General features: G+C 34.2%; 1 protein-coding gene across 1 annotated transcript in view; it reads left to right on the forward strand.

Moving 5' to 3' along the window:
• MALRD1 (MAM and LDL receptor class A domain containing 1) overlaps window positions 1-18803 on the forward strand; it is a 238601-nt gene that overhangs the window by 90119 nt on the left and 129679 nt on the right. Inside the window, exons 23-25 of the mRNA XM_032689585.1 lie at window positions 239-452; window positions 4894-5141; window positions 10534-10831. Of these exons, the coding sequence (XP_032545476.1) occupies window positions 239-452; window positions 4894-5141; window positions 10534-10831 (760 nt within the window). The remainder of the gene's footprint in view (window positions 1-238; window positions 453-4893; window positions 5142-10533; window positions 10832-18803) is intronic.

Genomic DNA, 18803 nt, shown 5'->3' on the forward strand with positions numbered 1-18803 from the left:
TTTCCTTTTTTTTTTTTTTTGGTTCTTGGTAGTGTTAGAAGATGACTCTTCAATAACTATAGTGACAGATCTATACAAGTTGTAGTACAAGCTTTTGTAGGACTGAGCTTTGAAGGACTGAGCTTTCATATTCTAAGATTTGCAAGAACCACCAGTCTCTGTTCTTCTCCTGTTGTGTGTATAAGCTTTTCTATGCCTTATTAGTGGCTTAGTGTAATAGCTCTGTAATTTTTATTAGGTTATTTTCAGGGCAAAACGTGGTGTCAGTTACATGGGAGACGTGGCAGTGGATGATATTACCTTTGAAGATTGTTCCCCTTTGCTCATCTCAAACAAACCATGCACATCAGAGGAATTCACATGTGCCAACAAGTACTGCATCCCAAAGAATAATCTGTGTGATTTTGTAAATGACTGTGCAGACAACTCGGATGAAAGCCCTACTACTTGCAGTAAGAATGGATTCTTTTTTAATATAATTATCATAAGTAACTGTGCCTGCTGTGAATTTTTATTTCTTGAATACTTTTGACAGCTTATCAGCTAAGAAAACAAACAAGAATAATTTGCTTAAGTAATAATTTAGTTCTATTCCTTGGCTTTTAAGGATTTGAAATTGCTATTATTTAATTTAAAATCACATTATAGAAAATACAAAGAGCTGGTAATGAATTTCTTAAAATAACTCAGAAAGCAGCTGTCTTTAAAAGTAGAATACAATTATCCTGCTTTCCATATGAAAAGAATGTATTAAAGCTGAAAAAAATACTTCAAGCATAATACCCTTGGGAGATGAGGGACCTACCTCCTTAGATATTTCAAGGATTGTCTGGTCTCTCAGCAGATCATTTTAACCTCAATACTGTACAATATTGGTTTTACAAGAGGTATCAGGAAACAGCATATGTAGTATCTGATTCAAAGAATGATGTTTCACATCAAATGGCTCCTTCTGGATCACAATATATGGTATTAAAACTTTCTTTTTTTTTTCCTACTACAATAGTGGGAAAGGCTCACACAATCAAATCTACATTATTTGGTACCATATGAAAAGGTTCTTCATTTTTATGGAGAATATGAACACAGTTTATCAAATTCTCAGTGATACAAATTCTATGAAGCAAAAGTATGTTGATATTCTATTGATCTAAAGTACATGGTGAAGGGACTGTGTTTTGCAAATTATTTTGCAAATTATTTTCGTTTAACTCCTCAGTGATTTCCAATCCAGAAATAGTACATCACTGATCTTTATGGGGATATTCACTTCAGATCTTCTTTAATAGAAAATAAGGACTGTTTCAATTGGAATTACTTTATTGAAAAAGATTCTCAGGCTTTGGCTGTTACTTTCTGAAATATTTAAAAACTGTTTACTTTTTTTTTTTGAGATTTTAGATTGTCTGTATTTCCCATCAAACACCATCAGCCAAGTAAAAACTGAAGCATCAAAGGCAAAATGGTTCAAAGAGTCTGATGAGATTTAGTTTTGCAACCTACTAAAGTAAGGATTTTATTCTGATTTCCCATTGGAAAAGGTGACTAGACACAGTCCCACAAAGTAAATGGTTTCCTCAAAAGTGGTTTTTTATTGTTATTTTTAAGTAAAGAAAAAAAAAGTTAAAAAATTCTCAAAAAAAAAAAACATTTCCCCATCTGCATTTTAAACTGTAAGCTTTACAGTGAAACACTATGGAGCTTTAAAAGCACATGGCTCATTGCTGGGCTGAAACTTGTAAATCAACATGTATTTTGTTTCAGATAAAAAAGTAATCCTGTTTCACAGCATCTAATTGTACTGTAAATACTTGGCAACCAATTAGGACTTTTTTCTTAGGTCTGGTGGTGCTTTATTCAATAGCTTACATCAGGAGTTAGCCTAATTTTTCCTTTTGTTTTTCTTTTTTTCTTTTTTTCTTTTTTCTTTTTTTCTTCAGTTTTGAAATAGGTATGCTGCTTTAAATTTCCACAATATGCCGGAGAATTTGGCATTTCTTTTATCAATCTTGCCTCTGCCTTATACATTTAATAATGTAGAAATACATCTTACAATACTTGCTGAAAATATACCTAACAGAAAAATACTAGTTCTTTTTTTTCCAGTTTATTAATAAGGCAGGCTACCTCCTAAAAGAACACAATCATAGGAAACACATATTTCCACTCTTTATGCAGAGTTTTTTATTCCAGCCATCAAATATTTTTTTCCTCACTACTGAGCGATAGAATGGTAGCTTGAAAACCTCAAACTTCAGAGCCTGATGAAAGCTCTAGTAGGGCAAAACAGGATAGACCAAAGCACAGAGAACAAGAAATGGGCAGTTTTGTCCATCCATAGCAATTTTGTTTAAAAACATGAAGACAGATAACTTCTAGACATCTCCAAAGCACCTTTCAGGAGCAGTCATTCCTGGATTTCTAACTCTAGCTGTAGATATGGTGAGCTATGTGCATGAAGTCATCATACCTTACTTAAGGAAATCTTTCTGCACCATATTGAAGGAAACTAGTCTCTAACCTTTGTTATGTTCCTGAAACTCCAGAATGTCATTGGGACTACATCTCAAGACAATACTCACCAAGTCCAATTAGCTCAGTACTGCTGAGCTATAAACTATGCCTCATAAAGCTGAAATATTGCTATTAAGAGATCTGTGCCTTGGTTTTATTTGCTTTGAGGAGGACTCTCTTAAGTTAGTTGCTTGACAACAGTGCTGTAACATAAGTTAAGTACAGATACACTGTTTTGTCAAACTTTTAGAAATTATTCCATTAGATAAGGAATGAATGATCCATACTCAGAGCTGTTTTGCTCTACAGGTCTGCTCCCATAGTTTGCATTTCTTGCTCATCTAGGCATAGTTGGTAATAATATGACATAAAACAGCTAAAATTTTTCTCCAATTAATTATTTAGTTTATTACAAAGATACATTAGATCATTTGTGATCAATATGACTGTCTTACAGTTAAGTGTTTTTCTTAAATTATTAAGTTGTCATTCAGTAGAACTAGTTCAGCAGCCCTGTGTCACTGCTCCACAGAGAGAAGGATTAGTTTAATTTTTGTACTTCATTAGTAAGAATTCTTTGTAGAAGTGTCTATTACCAAAGATTTAACATGTCATCTGCTGTATGACATGTTACACAGTCATCTGCTGTAACTCAGGCATCTAAGCAGGCTGCCTAAATTCTCTTTTTCATCAGTGGAGTGACTAATTTTCAGGCTGAAGTTCATGCGACTTACAATCAGTTATTTGAGTTAGATTAAATACACTGTCCTATAGATATGAATGTTTCTCTTTGTTGACTATAGAGATCCTACAAGGACACCCACATTTAGCTTAGGTAACACAAACATCTACAGCATTAGCAGGGACATTCAGTGATCATGAGTTAAGGTTTTGATTCTTGAAAACATGTCTTTAAAATAAAATAGTCAGTTGCATGCATGAGTTTTACTGACTCAAGATGGAACTTTTAAGTAATGGAAGGAATTTCTTAAAGAAGGATCCTGAAATTTAAGTAACTAAGTAATCATATGGCAAAATATGAGGACTAAACAATTTTATGAGCAGTTGAGGTATACCACAGTCTATATTTTTCATAAAAGGTAATCATATCATTTAGCACATCAGGTTTGGGTGATTTTAATTGTTATTTCAGATGGCCTCATATATGCCGTAAAGGGCAAACGTAAAAGGCAGTGAAGCTATTTTTACTAAATAGTTCATATCTTTAAGAAAAAGTTTCTACCTTCTTTTTCATCTTATGACCTTAAGAGAGAAAAATACAAGGAAAAATTATTTCATCTGATTTCAGCCTGAAAATTTTGAGGTAGCTATCTGCACTCTTTGAGTATGTGTGTAGATTCCATAGATTCCAACTCCTTGGCCTCATTACTGATACTTCTGGTGAGCTGTCAATTAAATAAAGCTACTTTGAAATGGCTGAACTTTATCAGATCCCAGAAGAGGCTCAGGTTTTGTATACATTTTGCAAGAGAGCTTTTGTAATTTCTTATATTGTCAGACTAAATAATTGGTACAGTTTCCAAATTTGTCTTCAAAGCACTTTCCTTTCCAGCAATAATAATAAGAATATTCAGGGCATAGTCAAAAGTCTCTTGAAGGCTCTGCTGAAATTCCAGCTTATTTCAGCAAATTTAGTCTTACTTGGTAATCATTATAATTAACTTATAGATGCATAGAGGGAAAAATATACAGAACTTAAACTTCTAGAGTGGTGCAGTTGACCTCACCATAATTTACGTGGACAGTTTACTCACCATGGTTGTTGTTTTGACATTCAAGATTTGAAAATTGGTAAAAAACACACATGTTGATTCATATGAAAAACAACCAAAATTATGACACCTACTTCTTTTTCTAGGCATTAAATACAACTTAAGGAGAAATCTAGATAATTATAGAATCACAGAGGTTGAAAAAGACCCTTGATATCCTTAAATCCTGCTGTTAAGCTAACATTGCCAGTTTCACCACTAAACCATGTCCCTGAGCACCACATCTACACATTTTTTAAATACCTTCAGAGATGGTGACTCAATCACTTCCCTGGGTAGCTTGTTCCAATGCTTGACGATCCTTTCAGCGAAGAAATTTTTCCTAATATCCATCTTAACCTCCTGATGTGACTTGAAGCCATTTCTCCTCATCCTGTCCCTTGTTACTTTGGAGACCCCCACCTCACTACAGTCTCCTTTCCTGTAGTTTTCATGAGCCTCCTTTTCTCCAGGTTGAACAACCACAGCTTCCTCAGCCACTCCTCATCAGACTTGTGCTCCAGACCCTTCACCAGGGTACAGTATATGTATCTAATTACATTCAAAAAAAAAAATCTCTTCTCATGTGTGTGCAAATGTCTTTCAGGTACATCTATTGGGCATTGCAATTTTGAGTTTGATCTTTGTGGATGGAAGCAAGATGAAAATGATGACTTCAACTGGAACCTGAGAACCAGCAGTACATCAAAATTGGGCACTGGACCAGCTACTGATCATACACTGCAAGAACCAACTGGTCATTATATTTTTATAAAGAGTTCATTTTTTCAGCTACCAGGACAGAAAGCTAGGATTTCCAGTCCTGTCCTAAGCAGAAGGAATAAAAACTGCAAGGTACATGAGGGTGGGGTATTACCAGGAAAAAAGGATTTGATTTCTAGATTGCATCAAGACAGTACTCATAAAATGAATAAAGTGATCGCTGAAATAATTCCTCAGGAAAAAAACAAACAAACAAACAAAATTTTTTTTGAAAAGTCAGGACCAGATCTTATTTGCTTGAAATCTTAAGAAAATTTGTATTTTGCTGTGGGAGAAAAATGATTTCTGTAAGTAAATATGTGTCTGGGAGATTCAGGTGAAGTTGACAATGAATAGAGTGTCTGATTTACAATGTCTTATGCAACACTTGTCCGAAGTAGCAAACAGCTATTTAATGGTTTGCAATTTTATGGAGAAAATTACAGTAAAAAATTTATTGAGAAAATACAGTAACAAAGGGTTTTTAAAGAGTACAACTGGAAGTGGTAGGATGTGTGACAGAAGGTTTTGTTCCCAGCTCTCTAGAGAATGGAGAAATGTAAGCCTTGATCTCCCACAACACTCCAGCACATTGTAGCAACTTCAGCTTGGTCATTTCTTTGCAAATCTGGAATAAAAGCTTCATAGTTTTTATATATCTTTTATAGTTTTGCTAAAAGAATAATATTCCAGAAAGTTCAATCGTGCACTGTTTTGAAATGGCATTTTTCCACATTTTCATAGTTTTTAAGTGTCAAGGCAAAACTGAGTGGTGTCTCAGTTTCTAACATCAGAGTCAAACACAAAGTGGAAGTTTTAATGTGAATATTCTAATTGCTATTAAAATTAGTAATTTTTAAAAATAGTAATAAGAAATACAGCTAACAAAATATCTCTATATATTATTTACATGGAGAGGAATATTGCGCATAAATGGAGCTGTGGTGAGAGGGAAAGCAGTACTTTTAGCTTTTGGAAAATTAGCAAAAAAATTTAGAAAGACTGTAGAAATCTAATCAGGCAGGAATGGCTTAACATTTTCAAGGTAAATTTAGGAATGGGTTTCCAGAATTAAAGAAATGATCTGGGAAAAAACATTTGATTTGATATGAAGGAATTAATCTCTTGAATAGTTAATTGAGACCCAGACATTCATCCTAACAGATTAAATGACCGCTAAAATTATTTTACTCATTCTGTGAGTTACTACAGTGGAAGTGTGACCAAATCCAGTTGTCTAAGTCATATACCAGCCTAGATTCAAAAGAGTTTTGAGCTACTGTAAGTAAAAGCAATATTCAGACTTTATTTTTCTAATTATTTTACTAATAGCACATGAAGATTTGTGTAAGTTGGTAATAGGAATATTTGTGGGCTAGCTACTTGGTTAAATAAGCTCAAGAGCTCTTTAATGAGCTGGCCATAAAATAGCCAATTTTTTCTCCAGCATTTGGAGCATCTCCACTACTGATGCCACACTTTGACTTCTTCCTCGATCCATTTATTGGAGCTACTTGTCCAGAAACTTGCCTGAGATTATATCAGTGTCTTTATATTTATGGAATATGTAAAGTTTTATTAAACTTTTACCTCTGAAATAGGACATGTAATTATTTTCCCTTGGACTTTTGTCCTTAGTTGTCCTCATTTTACCAGTTTGCCTTCATACATCTAACAGCCAGATCCCTCAAGAGGGTAATTTTGATGGAATTGTTTTTCAAAAAGCTTTTGAACTGAACTATTTGTGTGATCACAATACTATGCACGTCAAATGAAAGTTGTCTTAGACTGAAACAATCCTAAACAGTTTGCTGTGTATGGAGGTGACATCTATGTTCAAAATATCCAGTCATTTGCCTCTAGTTTCATTTATCTCATACTAATCATGAGGAAAATCAAAACCAGTAAGAGTTTGTCTGAACATGGAAAGAGTTCAGACAAATCTTGGAAATCTCAAACTCCTTGAGATTTCTAAGGAGTTCATTTTACTGGAATTCTTCTTTTCTTGAAAACTCCCCAAACTCTTTATAGATAAGAAAGCCAGAATGTATTAAACATAGATGACTTGATTTTATGATCCAAACAAAACTTTACTAATTTTATTATTCAGCAGCAAAACTTAATTGGTCTTTATAAAATTATCTTCAAAATTTGAAACGAGTTCATTTTCTATGTTAATTTTCTATATTACGTAAAATACATATATTAAAAAAAATTCTGCTCACACAAACTTGGAGATGTTGGCTTATTTTGCTATCACATTTGAAAGTATACCTTTCTCAACCTTATCTGGTTTTGTGCTTTAAAAGTAACTGTTTCACTATTTAAGTTCTATGAAGAGTAAAACACATGTAAAGAAATGCAGAATGACTGAGAATAACATTCATGTCTGAATAGCTATGATGTATCAGACATTAAACACAATTAAATGCTTGAAACATAGCTATTGGAAACTATTGCTTTTGTTACATTAAAAATTATTTACAAAAAGGAGCATTTCTACAGACAAAACTTCTGACATCCATGATGTTGCCTGTAACAGTCAGTCCTATTTATGACATTATATAGTGCTTTTTTGAAGGTTCTGACCAGTTATGAAACTTACTTTGCATTTGACCAAGCAAAGTGAAATTTCTGGTAAATGATATTGTATTAATGAAAAAAAATTATTTCAAGACCCAGAGCTTCATCTTAACAGATCAGAGAGTCCCTTAAAGTACTTTACTCCTTGCTATGTGTTATTACTGGAGCAAATGTTACACCATATATTACAATAGACTTATGGGATCTTAGGCCCTTTCAGATCAATGGAAAATGTATATTTACATCAATGGGATAAGTTTTATGTAGAGAAAACAAATACACATCAGAAAGTATAAAGGGACATACACGAACAAAAATCTTTTGTCTGTATACAAGACTTTCACAAACAAAGCTTCGTCTTCAAAAGAATAGAAATCCAAGCAAAATAGTCCAAGTAGAAAGTAAGACTATGTCAAAATATATCTGCAAAAGAAAAAGAATTCTGCATCAAAGCATCAGTGATAAGTAGTTATATTATCTGGAAACTTCAACCCATAAGAAAATCATATATTTATATATTTATATATTATTGTGGAGTAATACAAAAGTTGTGTTAAAAAATAACACTTGTGCACCTTTTTTTGAATTATTATTCACTGCAGAACATTGTGTAGAGACAGCAACCTGGTACTTCTGGTGTCTCTATAAGGAGTGCTCCTTCAAGCCAGTGTTGAAGCACCATTGTTGCAGACTGTGGTGTCAAAAGAGATGGTGTTGAAAAAAAGTCTTAAATTTAATTGTAATTAGTACCAGAAATATTTAGCATACTTTGTGATTCTGAGGGAATTTAAGAATATTAAGAGAAAGCATAAATGATGTCATTAATATCAGCAATTTCTTTATGTTATGTGTAGTAGGAAGCATTTCATAGTTGTTTGTTTTTGCAAATACTATATTTTCTGTAAATTTTTGAATTGCAATTTTTCCAATTTATTTCAGTATGAGAAAAGTATTTACAAATGGGACCAGTTGTTATAATTCTTTCAAAACTCTATTATAAATTCTCCAGAATAAACCTGAAAATATTAAGTAGCCAACTGATGAATGACAACATCCAGAAAGACTTGTAGAACTAAGACCAGAGAGCTAGCCTATGTCCTGATGAAAAGCAAATAAGTATGAGAATGAATATTTCACATGAATTCAAGTTTGAATAATGTGGGGCCCCAGCCAGGAAAGGACTTAGATATATGCTTAAAACTAAATTTGAGTATAGCTGTTAGGAAGATGATATTACTGCTATATGATATATCTTGAAGTGATGTAATAGAACAGAAGTTCTATTACAATCAACATACTGCAATAGACAGTATGTTGACTCTAATATATAAAATCATTCAGTGTAATTGAGATAAGTGTATTGCAGATAAATGTGAAGTAGAGAAAGAAATATTTGAGGTCAGGGAAGGGGATGGAGTATAATTCAATTATCATAAAAGAAAGGAAAATATACAAAATACAGTCTGGTAATTTTGAAAAGAACTGTAGTCAGTCAGGAGTTGTGTGATGGGAAACTCTATGAAAATATCTGCTCAGAATTTAATGACAGAAAGCAAACAAAATTCAGCAGTGGTGAAAAGAAAGAGATTAATCCTAATAAAATGTGAAAACATTATATGATCTAAAGATATACGCATATATTGAAAGAAAAGCCTCATTTAAAGGAGGATTTCAAGAGAAATAGAGTAATCACAGGACAGGAAAATGTCAGGTGAGTATAAATATTTCCAAGTAAAAAAACTGACTTATAAAAATTAGATTTGACTACACTGCACAGGAGATATTCTAAAAGTAAACACAGTAAAACTTTCAAAAGAATTGGAACACAAAGCCCTGGGTGGTTTTGCTAATCAATAATTAAAGAAAATAAATTAAATAGAAAGGTAGGGGATTTTTTTAAATAGTATATTTATGCAATGCAATAGACTGCAGAAGCCTATAAATTCTATAGCACCAGGTAACACAAAGAGACATGGCTTTACGTCTGCATTACGGATATCATAACATCTGCTATTATGTTTTTATAGCTATAATAAATAAGTTAAGAGTTTTCATACTTCAGGGCTTGTGCCATGCATTATGCTGGGAAGAAATTTGGGCTATAGACATGTGATATGATATATATTGCATGATAGCATATGATAGCATGAATTACCTTCTTTCAGGATCCTACATGATTTTTGGAAATATTCTTTTCTTTTTCAGAAACAAGATAATGAACTAGATTAAGTATTAATTTGACTAAATTCCTTTGTTACTTTTGAACTGGAAATAACTTAGAGTGCAATTAATGGTGAAGAATTTTCACAGCGATTTGTTTTATTTTCTGTATTTATTTGGTGTTACTTTTGTGCTTCATAATTTGTTTTCCTCATTCTAATTAAAAATAAATAAATCGCTGTTTTCTAATCCAAGGACATCTTATATCTTATTTTAGATTTTTTTTTCATTTGTGCATTTAGAAGATTTGCTCCCATAACAGATTAGATTATTTTCTAATTACACACTCTATAATCTGGCACAAACATATCTATAACCAGATAATTGTTCAGTAAACCGAGTTGCTTCCCATATTGTAAATGGCACTATTCTATTCCTCTGTTTCCTTATTAAGTATTTTAATTCATTTACACTTACATGCAATAGTTATTCAAAGGGATGAAAGATCAACTGTTGAGTATTTTAGTGGGGGCTTCAAAGTTTGGCTAATGGGATAGTTCAAAAATTGCCACTAGTAAGTCTTTTTCTGTGCATTTTAATTAAATTGTTTTTCAATCAATAAAATTAAGGGATATCGTGAATGTAACCAGTAATGCTCAGTTTAAGAATTAATGTAAATACAAGAGCAGAATGTGTCTGAAGTCACCTGTTCTATAGTTGATGCTCTTGTTCTTGCTTACAGATAATTTTCTATTACCATATGTACGGAGCTCACATTGGATCATTGATTGTCTACCAAAGAACTACATTAAAGCATGAAAGAATTCTTCTTAATCTTACCGGAAACCAGGGAAATTTCTGGCAGCGCAAGGCACTGACGCTGGCTGGAAATGGAAACGAAGATTTTCAAGTTGTCTTTGAAGGGATAGCTGGAAACGGTCCCAAAGATGGCATAGCACTCGATGACCTTACGTTTTCCAAGGAGTGCTTACCATTGCAGGAGTTTTTACCAGCAGAACCCACAAAGCTGCCTCCAACAGGTATGTTCTTGCTGTGGACAGTCTAGGTAAGTCTAGAAAGAAGGAATAGCAGCAATGCTTTCATTTCTTTGTCTCTTCTTCAAAAGAGAAATAGAGTAAAGACATGTAGAAACTAAAATGCTTTTAGGCAATCCATGAAATTCTAACAAAAATATTTTATGAAGTAATTATAAAGTAATTTTTTGGGTACTGATTTAACACCTGTGAAGCTTCTTGTCTGGTGATGTTTACTTAGACAATATCCTGGTTAATTTAGTAGGATTTATTTTTCAGTAGTTTTAAATGTAGTTATTGTAAAATAAAAAACTGAATGGGAAAGAGCCAATATGGATAGTTTGCAATAAGGCCAGCAAGCTTTAATACTTTTGGCTGGTGGGAACTGCTATTGATACTGTTTAGGCACCACATCCATCTTCCTGTGTGGTGTGGTGCCAGCACTGGTGCAATTATTTGCACCATCCTCACTTACTACTCAAGGGAAATAAGATTCAACAAACACCAGATATAATAAAGTTCTGATGAGGATGGATCCCAATAACACCAAGGTAAGAGCTACTCATGAAAGTGCTGATGTTTTTCATTACCATTATTTGCTTGGACACAAATGATGAAGGAGAAACTCTTTCTGACAGAACAGGACCAATATTTTTTCCTCCTTCCACATTTATCACGGAGCTACTCAAATGTAAACCCCTGAAGTGGAATTCAGGAGATGCATTTTTTTCCTGGACCTAGTACAAATTTCCTGCATGGCTGCAGAGAGTCGTTTTATCTCACTTCTCTGTGTTTCTGATCAATAAAACAAAGTTAATATTTCCCAATGTCATGGACTACCAGGAGAATGAATCATTAATTTATGTGTACTACTTTGCTTTGTTACTGCTGCTAATGGGTAGCCTTCCCCTGTAGGATATCATTAAGCACTGCTCAGGCATTGAGAAATAACACTGATGAGAGTGCATCAAACCCAACAAATTACACTGTACTTCACACACAAGATAAGCAGAAAAGATACAGGCAAAGGTTCTAGGCATCTCTCTGTTAAGGTGCCAGTTACAGTACATAGTATTGTGTTCCTACTTCTGCTAAACAAGTCACAGGAATTTATTTCAAATGAGATTGGTATTTTAAAGTTCAGCTTTATATGAACATTACTCTAAGAGGAACACTAACCAGGATTTCTAATTCTTTATTTTGGTTGTATTCAGGCTCTATCCTCTTAATGGTAGGTGCAAGTCCCTATGGCAATGTTAGAAGCTTTAAAAGCTTTGGGTTTGATAGTAAAGGATGTTCCAAAACACTTTTATTATATATATAATAAAAAAGCTACTAAAATCTCAGGAAAGAGCCACCAGAGACTGATTTCTTGGTGTATCTCATCTAAGATGTACTTTGTGAACTTTGTAGATTCACAACACTTTGAGGTAATGGTGTAAATTCATCCTTATGGTGAACCATTTTTTCTATATCAACAAATTTCTCTTGTCCGAGATAAGAGTTTGCATCAGCCACTGAGAGGTTCAACTTACAGCTACCATTTAGCAGTGATATCTGTTTGGATCATTGCTCAAAAAGCGTACTTACAAACCAGAGCATACCTACAGAAATGCTCTGAACAGTGACAAAATGCATGCTGGAACTTGTGAAAAGTGCTCTGCGATGCAACTTTTTTAACTAGAACCAACTAGAGTGACCGTGACAATCAACTGCAAAAATGCAGACTCTTAGACTTATCTGCTTATATGCAAAGGAAAGTTTAGCCAAAAGTGAAAGATTTTTTATCCATTCATCAAATTTTTTCGAGTTTCTGAGGATGATGATCTGTTCCTTTCCTGTCTCCAACTAGGGAGAATGGTTGTTAAGCTAAAATATTTCCTCTCCAAGAGAGAGATTTGTAGTTTTTGAGGTCTATTCTAATACAATTAGTTTTTAATGTCTTTTTTTTTTTTGTAAATTATCTTCATAACACACACAGCAAGGGAGAATCTACTGAATCTTATTGAGCAGTATTGCTGTGTAAGACAAATATACTAAGGAGGTCTGTGCTTGTTATTTCTGCACATAGAGAAATGGATGTTGGCAATGGATGTTGTGCAGAGACTAAACAGAATTGAGTTATTAACTTTTCCCATCTGTGACAGAGATTCTCACTGTTCAGGAGGATGGTTCCCTGACTCTATATAAACACTTTGAAGTTCTACACATTAACAAAAATATATTCTAAGGTGGTTATTTCTTTCAGAAAAGCATGCAATAATGTTTAAAGGCTAAAAGCAATCACTGGACAGCTAGAAAAAATATTTTTGAAAGTTAGCAGGTTATTGTAGACTGTCCTCATGATGTTGCTTAGCAACAGCAAAGCTGAAGTGGAAAGCCTCTGAGAGCCACTTAAATTGCTGGGCCTGAGAAACAATAAATATCATTTTAGCCTGGCCTTTATCAACTTTTCACTGTACGAACAGTGATGCATGGAGAAACATCAGGTTTTGTTCCCACAATCGTACCATGTGTAGGAAAATGCAAAGACAGTTTTGTTCTGACAATGCTATTTATGCCTGTTGCTGTGTCTCTGCAGTGGGGTAAGATTCTTGACTTAGATTCTGCTCTGTGTGAAGGGCTACCTGTATCCACACCTGCCCAGGGACAGACCCTGGCCACACTGAACTTCATAAAAGTTGCATTTGTTTCTGTATTGGGTTTGCATGGCAAGGTTTTGGGGTGGGAGGAGGGCTGCAGGGGTAACTTCTGTGAGAAGCTACCAGAAGCTTCCCTCGTGTCTGACAGAGCCAAAGCCAGCCAGCTCCAAGACCAACCTGCCGCTGGTCAGGGCCAAGGCCATCAGTAATGGTGGCAGTACCTCTGCATTAACACACTTGAGAAGGGGAAAAGCTGTTGCACAACAGCAACTGTGGGTGCAGAGAGGAGTGAGAATATGTGAGAGGAACAGCTTTGCTGACACCAGGGTCAGGGAAGAAGAAGTGAGAGTAAGTGCTCCAGGTGCTGCTGCAGAGATTCCCCAGCAGCCTATGGCGAATACCATGGTGAGGTAGGCTGTCCCGCTGCAGACCATGGAGCTTAGTGGTGGAACAGTTATCCACAAGTTATCCATGAGTCATATTTTATACTTATAGTCACTTTCACAAGAGACATCACAGATTTGGCAACAACTTCCATGTCCTCTAAATTTGCTTGTCCTCTCTTATTGCCATCCCTTCCCTCCTGCACTGTTGTTACTGACTATAAAAATGGCACATCCCTCCATCAGAGTTTCTGTTCCTGTCTCTGTACCATTTGCTTGAGAATATAACAGCTGTCAAGGGCTGCTGATCAGATTAGCAGGCTACAGTACAGAAAAACTATTCCCAGAGACTAGAGAACTGCTCTCTGCTTCAGTTTTGTAGAGAAGACAGTTATTTTCAAAAAATTAAAAGCAAGTCACTGAAGTGTTGCATATGTCTTTCAGAACACAGGAATATTCACAGAGGACCACATCAAGGTCCGTTTCACTTGATATCCTGTCTCTACTGCTGTCAGTGAGATGCTGAACATATATGATGCTTCCTCCTAGTGTTCCTAATATTTCCTTTTTAGGAGACCGTATGAACCAAATGTGGTCTTGTATATGTAATAAACCTTAATGTATTTGCCTTCTGTGTAGAGTCTGGTTTCCCTGGGAACACATTCAGCCCCTTTCTCATTTTTGGCAGCAAGTTGTACAGTTCTGCCACTTGCTGAGAAAGCAACTCTATTTACACCCTGTCTCTTTTGGCTGAAAATGGTGAACAACAGTCAAACACACCTACTCCAGATTGTTCTCTTTGCACTCATTGCTCCTTAAGCAACGTTATACACAAAAGGAGTTCCAGCTTATTTCTTACATGGAAACTATTCCATATGTTTTCCTTTCTCTCACTTTTTAAAAAATCTACTATACTCTTTCAGGATTATAAAATCAGCTCTGTGTAGAGCATTTAGGAAATGAATGATCAATGGAATAATACTGTAACAAAATTATTCTTTCTCTCTTTTCTCTCTTTCCTGATAAATCCTAAAGCCTTGTTTGTTCTGTCCTTTTTGAACACTGGGCTTTTGTGTTCCTGGAGCTATTTCAGTACTCTGCTCTGTCAGTCTTTAGGAGTGGTAATCATAGGATCCCACCACCTCTATGTGAAGACAGATTGTGTTATTTTCTGTAACTCAAGGTCTCATTTCGTTGCCAGTCACTCAGGATGCAATTAATTTGCTTAACTGTGGCTGTTTTTCTCCATTGTAGTTGTATAAAATAACTGGCACACCTGTTGGGGTTGGATGTTACAGGGATTCTAGGAAAGCCAAATGTCCTGCAATGCAAGCTGATGTCAGGAAGGTTGCCCAGTTTATAACTAGCAGTGGGAGCAGTCACATTAAGCAAATTAAATTTCATAAAATGCTTTTTCTATTACTTGTAATTATTCCTAGCTTATGTCACCCTAAATAACTTCGTATCACTGTCAATGTTTCTTAACTCGTTACTCATGCACTTTCCTTGTCTTTTATAAGTGCTAAAGAACACAGTCTTGCTATGTTTTTTCTGTTCTTTGCTTAGTTATTTGTTTGTTTTGGTTAGTGGGGGTGTTTTTTTGTGCCAGACTGTTTAATCATTTAATCATAAAAAATCTGTGCCAGATTTTTTAATCATTTTAGCACAAAAGTCTAATTCACAAAAAAAAATTAAAATTTGTAGAATTCATCAGCAACATAATAAAAATAAATATAACCAAAGTAATAGAATTATCATAAAATCAGATTTACCAAAAATATTTTCATTTGAAATATTGCTCAAAAGTTTAGTGTACTCTAAAGGCCAAAGAGTATTCCTTGTATCATTCTTTTGCAATTATAATTAGATCTATAAAAATTTACAGACACATAAACAGAAATAACCTTGGCAGTTATTGTAGCTAATATATAATTACAAGAACTTTCACATTTTATGCTTCAGTGCATAATGTGATCTTATACTGAAAGGAGGAAAAATATCTTTTTATGGAAATCTAATTGAATAACAAAGTATTTAGAGCTTTCTTTGAAACAGCCAGAATCAACCACTAACTGTGAGAACAGCACATGAAACAAATAAAGTAGAATGTCTAAAGCATTTAAAAACAGTTCTAGAAAAAGAGAAACAAAGCAAAAAATGAAACTGAAACCAAGCAAACAGACAAATAAATGAAAAACCCAAAACAACTACAGCAAAAGCCAAACCACAAAACCACAGTCCTCTATAAAGAGGACTCATAATTTCTTTTGGAAGATTGGCTATATCTATATAGCTGCCTTAATTGCATGAAGCAAGTTGTGAATTTTTTATTCATTAGTATCTGAAGAGAAACAGACTCAGATGTATCTAGAATGAAATTCCACGTAAGTGGCAATTTTCATTTTCACCTATATAATAATACAAAAAATTTATAATTATAGCCTAGACTTTTAAAACTAAGAAATTGACAGGTTTAATTTTTTCTCTCTCCTTTCTGGTACAGGACACAATTACTTCCATACTTTTCAGAAAAATGGTGGAAATACCATAGAATAGGTAGATCAATTTAGTAGCTTGATATAAAGCTACTAATTTTGGATATAAAATAATCATGCATACAGGCGAATTCAATTCAACTTCTACATATATTTTCTGGGTGTTACAATGAAAATTATCCTTTTATTGACAGTGAAGGAGAAAAACATATATCCCGGATTTTCATGTTGCATTTTCTGATTCTGTGAAGCTTTCTCCAGTTAAATTTCTAGTCCATGTAATTGCTGTACTTTATCAATTTAATTGGAAATATTGCCCTTGCACCACTTTTGTCATTCCACAGTTTCTTCATTTTGTTTGTTGGTAGCTAGGACTTTGATCTACCTCCTTTTATTTTGAGTTCTAGCATTACCAGGTTGTATGAGGATTTGAAAGCAATGTGCCCATTTGCTAAATTAGAAAAGAAAATTCCATTTATTTGTACTGGTCTAATTTACAAAGTAATGACAGATATCTGATACACATTGTAAATTTAAAGCTAAATTGGTGTTAAAAATATTTTTTGGGATATATTTTTGTCCATAACCAACTACCATATTTGAACAAAAATGAAATACAGATAATTTGCAGGCATTTCCCATAATTCATTAAAATTTTATGGCAAAGAAACAAATTTTTTCCCTTGGTGTTCCCAGATCTAATACCTTGAAAGTGAATTAAAGCTCAACAATTCTTTGGATCAGCAGTCTGAGCCTGGACTGGGCCCATAACTGATTACAATTCTAGAAACTGGACCATGGAATGTGATTAATGTCATCTCAGACCATGATTAATGTCATCTAAGGTCCTTGGAGGTAGGATACTGTCAGCACTTGTTTTTCTGTTTTGCAGAACAGTTTAACATGTTCAAAACTTTCCTCACCTCTTGGGTCTCCACAGACTTGCTTCTGAGTAAGGTGTCGCAGAGCAGACATCTAAATAAGTAAGAGGTCAGGAGAAACAAATTTGCTCACACATTCCCTTATGTGTTACATATTCTACATTAAGGGCTGACCTCTGATTGGCTGAACTCAGAACACAAAAGCTCTAACCCTACTTTGCATTCCAAGAACTAACAAACAAATTACTCTTACTTGAGTGTAATTATTGCTTTTCTTTTTCTCACACACCTAAAAGTAGAGAAATAATGTTGCAATAGAGCGCGTTCTCAGAAATATCAAGTGTTTTTACTATTAAATCTCGCAACAGCAAAAATTATCTGAAAAAAAGTTATATTTCACAGTATCTAGTCTTATTTTACTGTCAGTGCAGTACAACTTTGCTGGGCATTTTGAATTGTCAAGACATACTGGAACAAAATTTCCATGTGTGGTTAAGACTGAAAGCACGTGTGTGCTTCTTTATTCTGCCTGTCTAACTGTAGGAAACAAGCTGTAACTTTAATGTTTTTTCAGCACAAACTTATCAATAGTCTCTTCAGGTTACATTTTACTTTCTTAGTTATGGTGTTGCGTTTTCAATATGGTATACAGTAGACAAAAAACACGTTATTTTTCATAAGATATTTGTAAATTGTATTTGAAAGTTCAGTTTATACATTATGATTTACAAAGCCAGTTTGAGGCAATTCACTGCACAACTTCATTTTCATTCTCTGATTTATTTTGTTCTCAGACTTGTCAACAGAATATGACTTCCAAGTAGAATGATACTGGAAGTTGCACGTTACCTAACTGTCACAAGATGTGCCTGGATGCTGTTTACTGTTAGGATAAACAAAGTTAACAACCAAAGAAGTGGTAAAAAGACTGTTGAATGTCAAAATTTGTAAAGCATTCCTGACTGTGGAAGGACCACCATTGTTTTACGCTTAAAAGTCAGAACACCTCACATGACTTAGACAAGGAGAAGAAATTAAAGAAATAGAAATTAAAAAAACTGCCATTTTGATGATTGGAAGCTTCCAACTATCTAGCATACAAGCAAAGATTGTGTCACCAATAATCATGGAAGTTGTCCTCTAAAAAAAAAATGATGGGAAGCTGTTGACTGAGGTTTCATGGTCTTCACCAAGCAGAGAGGAAAAAAAAATAGCTGATTTTCCTCTCCAACTAGACTGGAGAGGGAACATGTCAGTGAACTGAAGAAAACAAAGATTCTTTTCTCCTCCTTTCTTTTTAATAAACACTTCTTTCTTTGAGGAAAGTCCTTACTATTTTTGTGCTGCATTATTAGTTGTCTGAGTAAAAAATAAATTTGGGGGGAAGAGGAGAGACAAAATATCTTCATTGGCATATAATCATTAGGTAAAGTAAATTCAAATTTTATGAAAGTTATCTAAGACTTGAAATGTTTAGAGTGGGATTCAACTCCAAGTTAAGACTGAAATCAGGTGTCATGTACTCCAGATGTGTCAGATATCTAAACTGCAGTTATTGTAAATGTTATTGGTCTTTT

This window comes from Chiroxiphia lanceolata, chromosome 1 (assembly GCF_009829145.1).
Source record: "Chiroxiphia lanceolata isolate bChiLan1 chromosome 1, bChiLan1.pri, whole genome shotgun sequence".
NCBI lineage: Eukaryota > Metazoa > Chordata > Aves > Passeriformes > Pipridae > Chiroxiphia > Chiroxiphia lanceolata.